Source organism: Mytilus galloprovincialis, chromosome 12, assembly GCF_965363235.1.
Source record: "Mytilus galloprovincialis chromosome 12, xbMytGall1.hap1.1, whole genome shotgun sequence".
NCBI lineage: Eukaryota > Metazoa > Mollusca > Bivalvia > Mytilida > Mytilidae > Mytilus > Mytilus galloprovincialis.
The window spans coordinates 28,945,614-28,964,535 of NC_134849.1; the positions used below are offsets into that span (position 1 = coordinate 28,945,614).

At 33.4% G+C, this 18,922-nt stretch overlaps 2 protein-coding genes across 2 annotated transcripts in view; one reads left to right on the forward strand and one right to left on the reverse strand.

Moving 5' to 3' along the window:
- The window catches only part of LOC143055362 (uncharacterized), a 188,646-nt gene that overhangs the window by 153,126 nt on the left and 16,598 nt on the right, over positions 1 to 18,922 (reverse strand). The gene's annotated exons all lie outside the window — the stretch shown is intronic.
- LOC143055357 (3-oxoacyl-[acyl-carrier-protein] reductase FabG-like) lies at positions 6,705 to 17,264 on the forward strand. Its single transcript, XM_076228494.1, has 9 exons — positions 6,705 to 6,866; positions 9,574 to 9,713; positions 11,479 to 11,571; positions 12,377 to 12,515; positions 13,037 to 13,077; positions 13,685 to 13,754; positions 14,215 to 14,251; positions 15,943 to 16,015; positions 16,632 to 17,264. Exons 1-9 carry the CDS (start codon positions 6,830 to 6,832, stop codon positions 16,782 to 16,784), a joined length of 783 nt encoding a protein of 260 aa, XP_076084609.1. The 5' UTR covers positions 6,705 to 6,829; the 3' UTR covers positions 16,785 to 17,264.

The window sequence follows — 18,922 nt, forward strand, 5'->3', positions numbered from 1 at the left end:
GACAATACATTGAAAAGGAAAAGTTAGAAGTAAGCATTTCTAAAAGTGAACTAAACAGTTAATTTTTGGACAAGTTTTTATTAAACGTTATTTCACTTTCCGGTGCCGAATTGATATCCGTCATTTGCCATACTAAATTGTAACGTAACACCACACAAACATATACAGTGGAGTATTGCTAATGATGAACGGAACATTTAAGAGATCTGCAATGAAGATTGCTCCCCGACCTGTATCCTCCCAATTGAACTATACCAACATTGTTTGTTCAAATTAAGCTTTAAAACACTTTATGATAGAACAACAAGAAGACACACGCTGAAATATCTCGCCTGCTTTACTGACCAGTGAATATAGGTTAATAGTCCTCAATATAAATTTTAATACAAGTATCACACCAACTTAAGAAAACATGAGTTCAAGGTCAGAAGAACCCTGCCAGACAGACATGTACACCTTACAATCATTCAATACACCAAATATAGTTGACCTATTGCATATAGTATCTAAGAAACAAACTTTACCAGGAAATCTTAACCCTGACCAATGAACCATGAAAATGAGGTCATGGTCAGATGATACGTGTCAGACACACATTTACACGTCACAATCATTATACATACACTAAATACAGTTAGCCTATTGCGTACAGTTTAAAAGAATCCCAGACCAAAACACAAAAACTTAACATTGAACAACGAACCGTGAATATAATGTCAAGGTAAAAAAAAACCTGCCAGACTGACATGAATATCGTAAAATATTTTCATATACCATATATAGTTGACCTATTGCATACAGTATTAGAAAAAACAGACCAAAACACAAAAACTTAACTTTAACCACTGAACCAAGGAAATGAAGTCAAGGTCAGATGACACCTGCCAGTTGGACATGCACACCTTACAATCATTCCGTACACCAAATATATTAGACCTATTGCTTATAGTATCCGCGATATGGACTTGACCACGAAAACTAAACCTTGTTCACTGATCCATAAAATGAGGTCAAGGTCAAGTAAAATCTGTCTGATAGACATGAGGATCCTGCAAGGTACGCACATACCAAATATAGTATCATGTCACTCATTATAAGAGAGAAATTAACATTACAAAGAATCTTAACGTTTTTCAAGTAGTCACTGAAAAATGAAAATGAGGTCAATGACATGGAACACATGACAAACAGAAGGCATATGTATACAAAGTATGAAGTATTAAGGTCTTCTATCTTCTGAAATATTAAGCTTTTAAGAGGTCAGTTAGTGCCGCCGCCGGATCACTATTACTATGTCTCGCTTTCTTCGACAGAAATCGAAGGCTAGCCAAAAAAGTAGTAATTTTGCAACGGTTTCCTTAATAGTTGGTTTTCATGAGAATGGATGAAATATTTGCCACTGGAGGTTATCCAAACAACAACATATCAATTATAATCATGGTATTTTTGTTCAATCAGGAAACTGTAAAAAGATTTACTCCAAAAGCGACGAGACGATCTTCTATCATTATTGTTCATTTTCTTTTGTTTCGTACCGGGTTTATATATATGTTTTTCTATATCCTATTTCAAGTAATGGTTTTCGTCACCACTAATTATAATAATGAAAACCTTCACTAAATTATATATTACATATAAAGATTTGGTTGGAAGTTTGGCTTTATCTGTATAACTCTTATTACGAACTGAATATCCATCCTTATTTTTACTGTAATGTCAAAACTCTGTCGATACTAGATTCTTATATTTTGGCATTGCGCAAGGTTAATATGTTTTTTTCCCGATAATATCGGAGCTCTTCTAGACTATATGGAAAACATTAACGCTTCATAACATCTAATTCAGAATGCCATTCTGAACTAGATGTTATGAAGCGTAAATGTTTTTTTTCATATAGTGGAAGATATTGTGGAGATAACTGTGCAAATCGTGATACAAGCATGAAATTTGGTTGACTAAACGATAATTCAAAAAAAATCAGCTGCTGGCCATAATTTTCTTTCATTTTTTCAAGATGGCCACCGCTCATTTTGAAAATAGCGTCATATCCAATTCGCTACACTTCGTAAATCCTTTGAAAACTGTGCTATAGGTATAATCCGAAGTCAGTTTTGATAAAACATAAATAACAGTTCCTAAAGCACGATGAAACAATACATAAAACACGAAAAAGTTACTCCCGTTTCCAAAATTTTGGAAAAAAACGTTGAAAATGGTTACATTTCGTAAATCCCTTAGAAGCTGTGTTGTAGGTATAATCCAATGTAAGTTTTGATAAAACGTAGATCACTGTTCCTAAAGTACGATGAAATAATACATACACGACGAAACAGTAACTATCGGTTCCAAATTGACTGCAAACACGTTTAAAATTTCATTATTTCTTTCATTTTCTTCTAATTTAAAAGAGATATCACTTAATTTGTTAAGTTCAAATACCTAGTTTGGTTACAGAAGGCAGTTTGCATTCCGTAGAATTATCTGACAGTTGCCAACACACAAACGCGTACAAGGTTGGTCAGAACGGAAGCATTTACAGTTATCAACAACGCTGGGTTTTTAGCATCAGCATTTCAAAAGTTCCTGATACGAGGGTGCAAAAGCAGCCAAAGAAGTCCATTTTGGTTTCCAACTGTCATTGTTTGTTTTTCTTTATTCCAAACCCAGTGTTCATGACTTGATACGTGTACCTGTCCAATGCACACATCCGGTTGAGCCCACCTTGATATGCTTCTCTTTTGATGTGCTTCGGAAGAGAATTTCTTGTAGGGGGAATAGCACCATAAGGTCGCTGCTGCCTTACAAATGATTCAAACGTGCCTTATTAACAGCAAATGCTGATGTTGCCGTACATGATGCAAGCAAATGCTTCCATGATGGCCATGTATCTGTCTTCATACAAAACGTAAGCGAGCAACAACATTCTTTATATCTGGAAATAATTCCAATGGCTGCCAAGCTGACCTATTCACTTTCCCACGAAATGCTGACAGTGTCACATTCACAGAATGCATGGAAGGAAATAATAGCAGCTGCACGAGGACCAAACACATTTGATATGTCATATAAATGAAGCCATCGAAAGTCTTTATTCCCTCAAAAACCTATCCACACTTTGTCCATACCTAATGCTGCGAGAGCTGTAATCCTAATACTACTACACCTGTTTCACTACAACTTCAAATTACTTTTATCAACCATTTTTAGCAGCAAGCTTATCATGCATGTATCTGCTTGTTTTTGGTTATAAAGGGATAGCTGGGTAGTATCCGTATTGAAATTGCAAAGAATATTTCACCTGGAGTAACATAACTATTTTAAAGTCTGTAAAGAAGCAATTCTGTCGGCAACACACTAGAATCATTCCGTTTTGTTGTCATCTTCACAAAGAAAACAACTCCAAATCCTTGGCGTTCTATCACAACCAACAGCTTTCCGTCGAGCACCTGCACCTTGCCTTTTTCTCGGTCCAGCTTTTAAATTATTCATTTAGTAAACATCAAATACAATGTCTACTCTTCAATACTTATCGCTGCAAGATTTTATGTGAGGCAATATGACATCGATTGCATAATCATCAAATAGTTGTGCACGTGGTGGCTTGGAATTGACCATTACTGGCCCCCAAAACGGTAAATGCGTCAGAATTTGGATCAGTTGATGGCAAATCGCACAATGTTTCAAGTATACTATATTGCTGCGAATTAGTAACACTGTTCAAAGTGACATACATAGACAAAGACAGAGAAGTAATTTTGTTTTCATGGATAACGACAGATGCTAAGTCAAAGTTAAGACAAGAAATTAAACATCTAGAAAAGATATCTCAATCACTTTTCATGTTCTTCAGCTTTGTATGTGACATATCTAGACACCCAGTTTCATTTTACGGCTACAATAGGAAATTGTTCTTGTTTATCTGGTTATAAAAAGCAGATATACCTTCGATTTGCATTTACTTTAAAAGTTCTTCGCATTGTTCTGACCCAATATCTTGGAGTTTATATAGATATCTCACCTGCCTCCGAATCAATAATTTTCTTAAAAGAGTCAATTTTGTACAAATCTTACGACTGTTCTAGAACAAAGTTAAATCAGAAGATGGATTTCCAAACTTGTTCATCACTTTTGAAAGCCTTTGACTCTTTTAAAAAACAAATCCTTTTGTGTTTTCGTAGAGTCTTCATGATGTCGTCCATCTGTTTTTGATGACTAAAACCATATTTTTGTTCAAACTCATCTACAAGTCTACTGACATCCATCCATCCATCGTCTCACATATTTTGTGTTTGTGCCTGATCAATTGTGAAATAAGAAAACAACTTGCTTGTCTTACGTACAGTGATTTAATTACCATTGGCACCTTGTGGGTGATGCTAGTGAAGGAAAGCCATATCTCTGAGATGGATCCGTAACCGTCGAACATAATTTTCACGATCTGGACCAACAAAATACGGTATCATGCTTGATATGGACTGTTACATGTAGTGAGGTACGATATCTGACTCATAAAATGAGCGAACCGCCGAAAGAACAAAAGTCTCAATTCTTAATTGAACGACAGATATGAAACTGTGGTCGAGATGACTCTCTTTCCCTGCACCAGTCTATAAAATAATCGAACGATACAGAGTCATGAGAAAAATTTTCTGCGTTTAGACATTACTGGTTCAAGTAAAACACACGCAGTTATCTGATTCACATGTCTAGACCTAGGTACACTTGAATATACATGTAAATAATATGACGTTCTAGGTGATGCAATGTCGGCTTCAGTGAGGGCACAAGTCTATCCACTTTCAGGCAATATATCCCTTTCAATTTTAAAAGAAGCCATTTTAATGTACTTTCCACCAAACATAACGATAAACTTATCTTCTCCGTACATATCTGGCCATTCCCACTGAACTTACTTACCCAATACCAAAAGTGGTTGATCTGCAGCTATAATTGATGTTTGGCCGGGATTTTGAAAGTTTAACTACTTTTTTCACCTATCCATTGTATGATTGATCAATTCAACTGAATGGGCGTGTTTTAAAAGAGTGGCATCATAGAAGTTACACTTACTTGAATAGAAGAGTATATTTTTTTAGATGAAATGACGACCAAATTATGAAGTCAAAATCCTCTGTTACATAAACTATGATTTACATCAGTGTGCCATGGTAGTGGGTGCAAATCGCTCTGTATATCTATAAATAGTTGGCGCATGCGTAAAATTGATAAACGCATTTGTTCCATAACCATAAATAATTTTAGCAAACCAATTGATAATATCATTAAAAATCCAAAATCACCAAATAAATAGTGAATAGTTCAAATGTGTATGTGTAAGTTTTGTTATATTTTCGCGCCTGCGCAAACCATATAGAGTCAAATATTTATTTCTATTAAATACGTCACATGCAAGGAATGTTGCCACCGAATCATATAATATTGTTCACTAAAAGAAGGTCAAGGAACAAATGAACAAGTTTTGTGTAAAAATAAATATTTTCGAACTCGAAAAGACAGCCATTTTTTAAAAAGGCCGTGGCCATCGTGAAAAAATGATTTTTTTTCATGGCCAGAAGTTTTTTCTTAAAAAGTATATAATAATGATGCTTCGTGCTAATTTTCATGCTTGTATCATCATTTGCACAATTCCCTCGATTTTGTTTGCTAATATCTTCCACTAATATAGTCTAGAAGAGCTGGGATGTAAAATAGTTATCCAACTCGGATTGGTGTGTCAGTTTAAGTTCAACCTCCGTTCTCTGGCCATCGGGGTGATCTTGCACTAACACACAGCGTCCTCATGGGATAACTATTAGGTAAATGGCGTCTTTACACTAAGTTTGTTGAACTTGTCTTGATGGTACGACAGGCACATTTGAATTTCACACAAAAAAATAGCATTTTTCATGATTATATAATAAAGATGTTATTCGAGTAACTTTATTTTGAAAATTCACGTGAAAAAAAAATCCTGTGATTTTTTGTTCTATCCCGTCTTATTCTTAATGTGTATACATGTCCCAAGTCAGGAGCCTGAAATTCATTGATTGTTCATTGTTGAAGACCGTACAATGACCTATATTGGTATAGTGTGGATAGTTTTCTCATTGGCAATCACATCAAACCTTATTTTTATAAAATGTAAAAAGTATATTGAGTGGTTGATTGTGTTTGATTTAAGTCCAATGTCAAATATTTCATGGGTTCTAGCTGCACGTCCGGTATAAAGATTTATGAGATATGAGCATGCTGAGGTTCTATATGCAGCTTCAAGCTTTGTATCAAGATTAATTACGGCAGATGTTTTAGCATCACTTCTGCGGTATCAATATCTATTACAACAGAGGTTCTAGTGCCATGTCCAGTAACAAGACTTATTATTGAAGATATTCTAGCTCCACGTTCGGTATCAAAATTAATTACAGAAGAGGTTCTAACTGCACGTCTGGTAGCAAAACCTATTACAGAAGATATTCTTACGAGCGATGGTATATATATACACGCACTATGTTCCCGTTAAATAGCTCCTTGATATTTACAAATGAAAAAAAAGTCCAGTGTCATGTATGCATGTTTTCTCTATATAGTAACATCAATGTGCAACGTATGCATGGTGTATCATATGATACGTTATCTAGTATAAGCTAGGTCAAGGTAATCTTTTTTGAGATCTTTTGTTTTATGTCGTACACTTTCGTCATAACTCGGCCGATTGCGTACCTTCATCGGATAGAAGGAGAGTAGCGGAGTCTCCCGAGGATTGCTGTTTGATCAGATAGAAGGAGAGTAGTGGAGTCAACCAAGAATTTCCGATTGAACGATTGAAAACATGGCTTACTTCAGAGAAAAAGTTGTCCTAATAACAGGTAGGAATCATCTTTTGCTTTACGTCGAACTTTTCTAAAACATGTGAAAATTATCAAATTTGCTGTATATTACACATTGCAAATGCGTATGTATTTTTTTCATAGTAATAGATTACGTACGGACTGTCCTTGGCGATAATGATAACCTTGTCATAAAAAAAATCAAAGGAGACATTAATTCAAAATCACGCGTGAAATTTAATTCTAGTTTTGTTACAAAGGTTACAAACATAATAATAATTCCTCTTTTGAAAAAAGTAGAACACTCGTTTTATATTGAATTTGAGGGTACGGAGGTTTTTTTTTAGAATAGAGAATAATAGGGAGAAAATATAAAGAATAGAGAAGAATTGACCAAAAAAGAAATACATATAATAACCAGGTTCTTGAATATGAAGAATATTGAAAAATTGCCCAAGAACTAAAGAATACAAAATTGAAAAACCTCCATCAAGGCCCTCAGATATTGTACGACTGAAGATTCCTAACAAAGTTATATTTCACCCTAAATTTAAATATATCGCTAGTTTCCGATGTAATTGTTAGCATCCGATACGAGTATGGTATTAGTGATTCAACGTATGCCCTGGTTTTATGTTTAATTTCAATTGAACTGTAAAAAGCTGCATTAGTTCAGACTTGACAACTTAAAACAAAACATAACGAGAATATTTATATAATGTTGTTATTTTTTTCTATTATAAAACTCATTTCATTACACGTACAACATAAGACATTTTATTTCACTAAAGCCCCCGATGGGATATGAAGTACAATATTTCTCCTATTGTAGTAATTTAATCAGCATGATTTGATGAAATGACAATATAAATTTTTTAAAATCTAGACATAAAAGAAGGCGTAGGTACAGTTTCAAATTTGTTAGCCAACATAACGTTAAAACGGCGAATCAAAGAATTCAACTTTATTTATAACCAAAATTGGACAATGCTGTTGATTAAAAATTACCAATTTAAGGCCTTTTTGTTTTTCAAATTTATCAGGAGTAAACAAAAAATGGTCTTTAGTTTTAGAAGCATAGATACATGTAGGACAATGTTGTTGATTGAATATTACTCCATGCATTCTAGGCCTTTTTGTTTTCCAAATAATTAATATTAGTAATAATTGATAAGTTCCAAGTCAGTCGTCGCGTTCAAACTGAAAGAATTTGAAAGAAAAGAAAATTGTGCATCTTATAATCACCATGTATTTATCAGGTGACAATACCAACACTTAAAATTCAGGCTAAAATGAGGCTTACACATAATTAGATATTTTATTCAGTCACGGACCCGCCGATATCGCGGGTGTGTTCTAGTATAATATAATATATAATGAACACTGATATGTGACAGGAAGTACAAATTATAGTAACATGATTAAGCACATGTTTTAAAAGGTTTGAATAACACTTTTTCAAAATTTCAAATGAATAAAAAGACTGAGATATTGGGTACATGTCAATAAAACAGCAACAAAACAACACAGATAATCCAATGACAACTAATAAATCTAAAACGCCGAGCTGTATTCAAGTGCATTTTTTGCGACAGACCTATACAAATGTCAACCTTATAAAGATCTCCAAGTTTTTCAAACGTAAATTTATCAATCTGATTTTGAGTGATGCCTTATCACTAGATATGATTACCAACGAATTTAACAGGAGCAACACGACGGGTGTTACTAGCAGAACAGGAAATGTTGACATTTTCTGAGAACCTGAGATGACCCTCCGATTTTGTTGCTCAATAGTTAGTTTCTGTGTAGTGTACTTTTTATTCGGTTGTTTGTCTATTTACTGTTTCCGTCTGTATGTCATCCGGTTAATGATTTTGTTTAAACTGTCGATTAATTCGTTGTTGACTTTTTATCCTTGAATTGACACCAAAGTACTCCTTGAATTGTAACATCAGTGAAAATAACAGAGGTTGGGGGTAAACAAAGGTGCAATAATAGTATATAATGATGGTAGTATGGGGTACATGTCAATAAAACAGCAACCAATCAACACAAATAACCCAATGACAACTAATAAATCTAAAACGCCGAGCTGTATTCAAGTGCATGTTTAGCGACAGACCTACGCAAATGTCAATTTTACCATAACGATCTCCAATTTTTTCAAACGTTAATTTATCAATCTGATATTGAGTGATGCCTTATCACTAGAAATGACTACATGTACCAACGAATTTAACAGGAGCAAAACGACGGGTGTTACTAGCAGAACAGGAACGGTTGACATTTTCTGAGAACCTGAGATGACCCTCTGATTTTTTCTGTTCCCGATGATCAATATTTAGTTTCTATGTAGTGTACTTTTTAATCGGTTGTTTATCTATTTGTTTTTTTCTGTTAACTATGCTACCGTCTGTATGTCGTCCGCTTAATGATTTTTTTAAAACTGTCAATTGATTTGTTGTAGACTTTTTAACCTTGAATTGACACTACTTGAATTGTGACATCATTAAAATTAAGAAAAAAAACCGCCCTCCTCAAATTTTTGTTGTTTTGCAACATGCAGAGCTAGTTAGCGGATAAAGTGGTTGGGGTCCGGGGGTCGGAACCCACTCATTCTATTTATTTATTTCTATTTTTTTTTAATTATGTGAACGTTTCATGGTGTTCCGGCAGTTGCAACCCTCAGTTTTCAAAATGGCTGGTTCCGCACCTGAAGATTGTGTTTATATTGATCTTTCAGGAGCAAGTTCTGGCATAGGAGAAGCCATCGCTATTAAGTTAGCAGAACATGGTGCCACCTTATTTTTAGTGGCTCTTGAAGAGGACAAATTACAAATTGTACAACAAAAGTGCAAGGAAAAGGGTTTAGTAGAAGAAAAAGTAAGTTATTTAAATTTTAATATGAATATAATTTTGTCGCTCAATTATCAAGATCATCATGATAATAATTTTATAAAATGTATACTGAATCTTGTTTTCTAGTGTTTCATAGACTAACATTAAAATACCTGGATTGAAGGTTGATTGAATTACCGTTTAACGTCCTGTGGTAAATGTTACACGCATATTAGGACGAGAAGATGTCAATGAGATACGAAGATGAACAATACCATCTCTATAGCAAAATGGGGGTCTGAAGGAATTTTACAGAGTAAAGAATAAGGAGCCAAATTTACAGCAAAATGACGGTCAAGGTTGATTTTACAGAATAAGATATACACCAAAATGGGGGTCTGGGTGAATTTGGATTTTACAGAGGAGGATACTGAGCCAAATAAACAACAAAATGGGTGACTGGATGGGTTTTACAGAGTAGAGAATAATGAGCCAAATCTAAAGCTAAATGGGTGTCTGGGTAGGCTTAACAAAATAGGGAATGATGAGCCAAATCTACAGCAAAATGATGGTCTGGATGGGCTTTTCAGAGTAGGGAATAATGAGCCAAATCTATAACAAAATGGGGGTCTGGATGGATTTTACAGAGTAGAGAATAATGAGCTAAAATGGATATGCTGCATCACAAAGTGCAGGAATCAATCGTGTACAAAACTAACTTCATTTAAAGATGAAACAAATATATTAATCATGGTTTTCACCTGTATAAGAAGGAGTTCTGTGAATCGAATTGCTAACCAAATGGTTTACCCTTGTTTCACTTTTAATGTTAACATTAATTTTCTTTTGTTAGCAGAACACGCTTAGTTCATGAGTTACCCATCATTAAATAAGGGGTTAAATAGAAGGTCACATGAATACGGTTTCAATGAGGTCGAATTATTCACTTGCAAGTGAATAATTCATTAACGATGTTTCTTAGCTCATTTTCACAAAATTTAAACAAACCGGCTGCTAAAAGGGAATTATTGTTCCACTATTTCACTTGCATTTATGATATAACAAAAAAAAATCATATTTATATTGTTTTCATTTCTAGTATATTATATCCCTTTAACCAATAACATGGTTGACGCCTTCTTGCTGCGCACATACACACAATAGAAGAGGGATTTCTAGCAGTAAACGCTCGTTTGTTTTGTTATTATCCAGTAAATCAAATTAATCACTAAAAACTCGATCAATATGCATGTTTTCCTGTATATTGGTAGCTATTAACTTTTAAAAAATGACTTAGAACCCTGTTTCCATTCTTATATTCTTAGAATTGCATTATCAAGTACTCAATGGTCCATATGTGTTTTCATGTGATTTAATTCTGATAAACAAACCATTATGTCAATTTTCTCAAAGTTGACTTCATATTTTCATGGAAGCTTTATATTCATTGTTGTTGTTTACTTCACTTGAAACATGAATGTGCGCAAATGTTATTAAGTCTTGTGCGCAAACGGAATGCGCCTGTGAAATTGTGTGCATTTTATTTGTTTAGGATTTTTTTAATAATTTTAATGAGTTAATTATTTTTTTTTTCACTCTGGTAGTTTTAACAAATTTACCATGTAGATCACATTTTTTACTGTATAAAATCGCGTGTAATGTATACGCATAACTATATTTTCTTCTTAGATAGGGTATTGCAGTGGTGACTTATCTAATATGTAGATAACTTTTTCTTTTATAAGACTTTAATAAAGTACTGATTCATTATCCCATGTATTGCATACGGATGATTATATTTTCTTCATAGATAGGGTATTGCAGTGGTGACTTATCTCAATCGCCCTTCAGGGAAGACATTGTAAGGAACCTGATACAGAAATTTGGAAGATTGGATATATTGGTTTGTTTTATATGACATAAATATACCTTTTTGTTCACCATTATAAAAGAAAATATGATGTAACCTCCAATAAAGCAGCGACTCAGCAAAGCAAAGTCGACATGCAGTTAATATTCGGTCCACAGATACAAACATCCATCATTCCTATATGACATAGTGCTAAAATTGGAAGTGATACCTTTTCAGATTAAAGTTTTGTATGCGGAACGTATTATTTATCGACAAAACGTTCAGACTTTGGCAATAAAAAAAAACCAATACAGGATAGTACAGCGATTCATTTTGGCATTCAAAAGCAGGGATAAGGTATTGATAAACTTTATGACAGAAAAAAAGAAGCAATTAGGTTTATTTAATTGCAAAACATAACGACAAAACATCTGCTGAAAGTGTAACTGTATCTCGTAAATTTGAGATAATGACAGTAATCTTGTTTTACAATGGCCTAAAACAGATTGCTCTCATAGAATAAGAGAAAAATAAAATAATTTTGTATTATTTCTGTGCAAGTACGATATAGGTGGTCCAAAATGTTCGTGGCCAACGACACTCAGATATCAGAAAACTATATCTCATATACTGTGGATTCATATTTATTCGTAGGATATCAATGTTCGAGGATTTTGTGGGTATAAGCGAACCACGAATTCAAATATTCAACGAAATACAAATGTTCTATAGCCTTGTGTGCAGACTTTGGCAAAACCACATCATTAGATATTCACGAAAATGCAATATTTACTGAATCCACGAAAATTGATAATAACGAAAATGAATGAATCCACAGAATGTATATACGTTTCAGGCTGATATTGCAGGCTATGCTATGTTTTCAAATGTAAATGAAACTAAGGAAGAGGATTACGACAGATTCGTCAGTGTAAACCAGAAGGCAAAATTCTTCCTGGCACAACTTTGCTTGCCTTATATCAAAGAAACAAAAGGTTTGTTAGTATGCGGGAAAACTTAATTCTTTCTTTTACAACTATGCTTTCCTTATCTGAAAAGAAAACAAAAGGTTTGTTAGTATGAGGGAAAACTTAATTCTTTCTTTCACAACTATGCTTGTCATATCTCAGAGAAACAAAAAGTGTGTTAGTATGAGGAAACACTAAATTATTTCTGTCATAACTATGCTTGCCTTGTATCAAAGAAACAACAGGTTTGTTTGTATGAGGGAAAACTAAATTATTTCTAGCACAACTATGCTTACCTTATCTCAAACAAACAACAGGTTAGTTTGTATGAGGGAAAACTAGAATGCAATAAAAATGGGTAAGATACATTGTAGGGTTACTTTCATTGCATCAAAAATCGAGATGAATACACATTTTTGTAATAACAAATATGGAATATATCACGAGTATGTAAACTGTTCAAATTCGCCTCTTTTTGATATATACAATCACAAGAAACGGCTTATGAATCTAAACACATTTTTAAGTAAATACAATTTTCGATGTAGGTAATATAGTCTACCTGTCAAGTAACAGTTCCACGATACCGGTAAGCATATTTTATTTATAATTTCATATTTTATGTATATTCTTCAAATCAGACATTATCAAACTAGAAATGAAATAGTACAGTTCTGTTCGAACACTGTGCTTATTGATACGGCACCGAACAACACAACAAAAACATTCATATGTCAATATACTGTATTCAATAATAATTTGTATGGAATTCGCCGTTTCAGAATCTAATGTATCCTGGGTAATATTTTCAAAAGTGTACACCAAAACGTTCTGATTGGTTAAAAATGTCATAAAAACGGAAATTTAACCAATGACGTGACATTTTGGGGTACGAACAATGATAATACCCTTAGTCTTTTAGATTCTGAAACGGCTAATTGCACGCTGTTTAATTGCCATCTGAACAGAAAAGCAGTTTTCTTGTGAATCAAGTTAATCATATATTGTTACTTGAAAGATTTAAAGAAAGCCACAAATGCTTGAATCATAGAATCTATCATAAAGCACATTTGAAATGCATAACATATTTCGCTTAGTAACTTTGTTACTTAATTTGTAATATGAATTTGTATATAATTCAAAATTACTATGCAAAATTGAAAATGTAAATAAAAAAAATTCTATATGTTTTTCAGCAACCGAGAATAATAGTTTACTGCATGGTAAAAGCAGCTATCGATATGCTTACAAAATGTCTAGCCAAAGGTAAAAGATATTTTGTATACAGTAATGTGTCAAGATGAAAAATTTAAAGGCGGGAATTGCCGGTATCGTCAACTAATCAAACTCATTGTTAATTTTTTTGTCTTGTGACTATTTCAAAATAAAAAGACTTTTACCAAATTTCTTTTGTGATTGTTCAGTGCCTCATTTTTACCTGTTGTGTATCTGTCCATTTTTCCGATCGAACGTTTATCTAAATAAGTTGTGTAATGATAATTGAAACATATTATTCCCTGGTTATGTGTGTACATACACCAATTTTTTTAAGTTCAAAACCTTTGTTGAAACACTTCCCCTTCTTTCCCAAAATGTGTTAGGCTCTATTTGCAGGTTCAAAACACTAGGTACTAACTTAAAACATATAACAGACTTAACTTTATTGACGCATACAGTTAATGAATAAATTATTGAAGAAAATATTAATTGAATAAATTTCTTTCAGAATTAGGAGCTTACGGTGTAAGAGTGAATGCTATCAAGTAAGTTATAATTAGGTGGTGATGTAGTACCAAGAACGTTGTTACCAAGTACCTTAATTAGTAATCAATAAACAGTTGGTCCCTAAACCTTCAGTGTCCGATATTTAAAATTATTTAACAGAAAAGATGTGCCTTCAATACACACTATTTTTTCCATCTGCTTATAATAGGCTTTTATTTTTTAAATTACCTCAAAGGCTGTCCATCCGACATGACTAGCAAACTGGTCTTACTTGTTTTACGGATTAGTGAACGTTTTACTTTGTACTTGTTTGGCTTTCTAACTATTTTGATGTGATATTCACTGATGTGTCTTATGTAGACGAAACGCGTCTGGCGTTTTAAATTAAAATATTTTAACTCTTTAAGGGGGTTCCCCCAACACTTCGCCCTAAATGTAATTTGCAGCCTCAAAATAAACAAAATACTTACTTTGACCTGTTGACAAAAATATAAGAATTGTAAAAAATTTTAACCTTACAATTCACAGGAATGATCTCATTGGATACATAACAGTTTGACAAACACTTAATTTGATCATTGAGGAGCTTGAATTTTATGTGATTAAAACTTTCAGCTGATTTTCAAAGAGCTAAATCCCTTAGGTGTTTTATAACCCCTTAAGTCAGTTTCTCATTTATTATGATTAATAACCCATCGGTACTTTGTCTATTTAATGGTTTTCACATGTATAAGGTGAACATGGCAGTCAGACAGAAATCTTCGAATGGGGTCCTTCTAGGCACTACATGTAACATTGATTTTATTCTAAAGAGTTTAATACATCACTGGACAAATATTGCTAACGAGTTATGGGCCTGCATCATATCGATAATTATATATTTGCACAACATGATGTCATGGTTTTCTCAGAATGCGTATGACATCTTCACACTTAATCCTTTAACCATGCAATGATCTATATTTCTTTATTAACAATGGTCAATTAACTAGCTTTAAAATACTCAAGTACGCTTAGATGTTTTTTGTGTCTTTTGAAGTGTTGTAAGTTGCATTCAGCTTTATACCGATCTACTGAGTCAGGCTATTTCAAACTGATATTTACGTTTGTTCAAATGACGTGCTGGTTCCCCAGTGTACATGTATCCCAGCTCTAACAAACATGCTTACCCTTACACATTCTGACTGCGACTGGAAGATGAAAACTTTCCCCACCTAGTGTCTTCGGTACAGACATGATTTATAGCAATTCTTTCTAAAATTATCCATTTATACATTTTGAAATTATAAAGAAATTTTAAGGTTTCAACTCCCTCAGGCAAAGTTGGCTTTAGGTAGATTTGGCTATTTTTTAGGTTATCATTTGTCGTATAGCTCTTGGCTTTTAGCGTTCCTGATGAAAATAATACAGAAAAGCGTTTAGGACGCATGAAATGTACATAATGTTTTGTTTTAAATTTTGTTGCACAAGTTACATTTCTAAGGGACATAACGATAAAAAGATATTATCTTTATCTTTTATTAAAATGGATGAAATATGATGACAATAAGAAGATAACTATATTATAACAAATGCCGACTTTTGTCTTTCTATTTCTTAGTTTTGTTTCTTTTCTGATATATGATTTCTTATCCTTTACTATAATCTACTTTAATATTCATTATTCATTTATGGTTTGTTAGTTTATCGTACGTGAGAAACTTTATTGTATTTTATTATCAAATTGTAGTCCTGGCTTCATTGATGGTACCAATATTCTTCGTAATAGTGGTTTGAAGGCAACAGATGAACACCAAAAGAAGGTTGTATGCACACATTGTTCCGTCAATAAATTATGAATAGATTCGACCTTGAATATGAAAAAGGAGATGTGGTATGATTGCCAATTAGACAACTCTCCACAAGAGACCAAAAGGACACATAAATTAACAAATCTAGGTCACCGTACGGCCTTCAATATCAATATAAATGATTGAAGTCAATATCGCTGTATTTCACTTTTGATATTGATATGATACCTTGTCCTGGGTTTGGATGACTTTTAGTGCTTCTTTTGTTTGCTTTATTAGCACTTCAACGTTTATACCAGTTTTGGGGTTTTACATATGTAAGCCTCTTATTTCACAGAAACATTATTTGTCATAATAAGAATTTTGGGTCAAGTGCATTGAAGTTAGTACCGTCATGAACGTTAATTGTTATTGCAATACCGTCTGAAAAAATGACCTGAACTGATTTTCGGTGTTTTCTTTTAGATCTTATTTTATCGAGATGCTAACATAATTTATATTTCTAGGGCTCCAAAATCAATACTTCTCGAACGTACATAAAACAAATTATTTCAAAATTCATATCAACCAATTTCGATATATTTGCATCTTGTATTTTAATGTCTAACATTACTTTTTATCTTTATAGATTTCAGACAATGCGGCAAAACAAGCACACCTAAATAGGGCGGGAAAACCAGCAGATGTTGTTTCCCTCTTGCTCTTCTTGGCGTCAGATGAAGCATCGTACATTACCGGAAGTATTAACTATATCGATGGTGGAAAACATTTATATCCTTGAACAATATTGTCCAATCTCTCATATACTTCAGATTTCAGAATTTTAGTGTGATTAACAACCATTATATGTTTAATAGAAAATTGGGACATTTTATCACGAAAAAAGATCCCATTTCACCAGAAATTTTGCGAAAAATTGTTCATATTTATGCTAATCTTAAAAGTAGTCTTAAAGACCTGAGGACTGTTTATATGTGTTTATTAAGCTATTCAGGTTTTTCAAGATTTTCAGAACTAGTTATTTTGAGAGGTATCGATATAATGATTTACACACGCAAATGTATATTTGGTGAAGAGTAAAACTGATATTTACAGAGAAGGGAGGTATGTAGGTATTTTTAGAACTAATCTTGCAACTTGTCCTGTCTCTATGCTAGAACGATATCTCAAAGTAGCTAGTTTTACATTAAATTCTGATGAATTAATTGTTAGTTCTGTAATTTTTATTAAGCTTGATAATTCTTATAAACTTAGAAGTACATATCCGTTGTCATACACGAGAGCTCGGGAAATACTACTATCAGGCTTACAGAGTATCAGCTTAGATAGTAAAAAAATGGACTTTATAGTTTCCGTTTAGAGAGAAAACTTTCCGTTCTCCTTCCTTAACTTCACAAGTTAAGTGAACTTGTTATTCAAGGGATAAAAAAGCAAACGATGACAGTAAATGAATTACCCCTATGCAGACCAATTATTTCTCAATGTTACTCTGTCACCGAAAGGGTTAGAAAAAATTATTGATTACTTTTTGATACCTTAAAAGACAGAACAGTTAAATTAGAGTTAGTGGGGATTTCATAAATAAAATAGAAAATTTAAGGCCTGATCGGGATTGCCTCTAAATTTCTTTTGACTGCACCAGCATGTATACGAACATGGAGTTCAATGAACTCATTCATTCTGTTGGACGGGCTTATAACAGTGCAGTAAAAGACGATTATCCGATTAAATTACCTAGCTGTGAAACAATTAAATCGTTAGTAGCCACAGTGTTGAACAACAATTATTTTGAATTTAATGACCGATACTTTGTACAGAAAATAGGCGCTAGTACGGAAAGTAAATGCAGCCCAGAAATTTGTGATATTAGAGCATTCGAAGTTATCAATGAAATTATTGAAAAATATAAGTATAAAAATAAGATCTTATTTTACGGAAGGTATAGAGATGATGCGTTTATAATATATCATTCATCACGAGAAGAGGTTGAGGAGTTTATTTTAAAATAGCAAATGATCATCACCCTTTATTAAAGTTTACTTATGAAATTTCAAACGAAGAAATTATTTTTCTCGATACAGTCGTACATAAAGGGTTGAGGTTCGGGAACACCGGTATCCTTGATATAAAGAGCTACACCAAACCTACTAATACGTTTCAATATTTAGATAGGACGTTTATGCATAACCAAACAGTCTTCTCCGGATTTATAAAAGGGGAAGCTATTCGCCACCACCGACACAATAGCAACACGCAGAATTTAAAAGACACACTTTGTAAATTCAAATGCCATCTTAAGCAAAGGGGATATAAGGAGCATGAAATACTTTGTTACTGTAAATCGGCTCTCAATATCGAACAAACAGAGTTACTCCGTTTTAAACAAGAATCTGAGCAGATACCACTAGTATTTGTAACTAAATATCACTTTTCGTAAGGAAATATAAATAAAGCTTTACAAAAACATTATAAAAAACTACTTCGCAATGCGAAATGTAGGGAGCTATTTCCAAAATCACCAATGGTGGCGTGCAGTAGACATCGGAAACTAAAAGAAATACTCACTAGATCGGTAGTCAAAGCTTAGTACAATATGAAGGATTGGGTCTGGTCCCCGATGAAGCACCTACCCATCATATGAGCCACGGAATATTATAGAGTTTGTCCTATTCTGTACTGAAAAAGCACGATGCGTTGGGTCCTGGAGAATAGGCAAACGTGGCTAATAGGTACTTCCAGACATTCAACAAAACGAAAAGGGGCGGAGGACTTTAAATACTACATATTCATGCAATTTTCTATCTGACCAAATGGGGCCTCTACAATGTAGCTCATTAATCAACGTGTTACATTCTCCGTGTAGCTATTTGACCTTTTACCGTGACTCCACTCTTTTGTCTAGTTTCCAGAATTTTGATC

What these genes read in the sequence shown, in the direction of transcription:
- LOC143055357 (XM_076228494.1), top strand. Translation starts at nt 6,830, where the DNA reads ATGGCTTACTTCAGAGAAAAAGTTGTCCTAATAACAG. An exon ending in TTGGAAGATTGGATATATTG is followed by an intron (nt 11,572 to 12,376) that starts GTTTGTTTTATA and finishes TATACGTTTCAG; the next exon opens with GCTGATATTGCAGGCTATGC. An exon ending in TTATATCAAAGAAACAAAAG is followed by an intron (nt 12,516 to 13,036) that starts GTTTGTTAGTAT and finishes TTTTCGATGTAG; the next exon opens with GTAATATAGTCTACCTGTCA.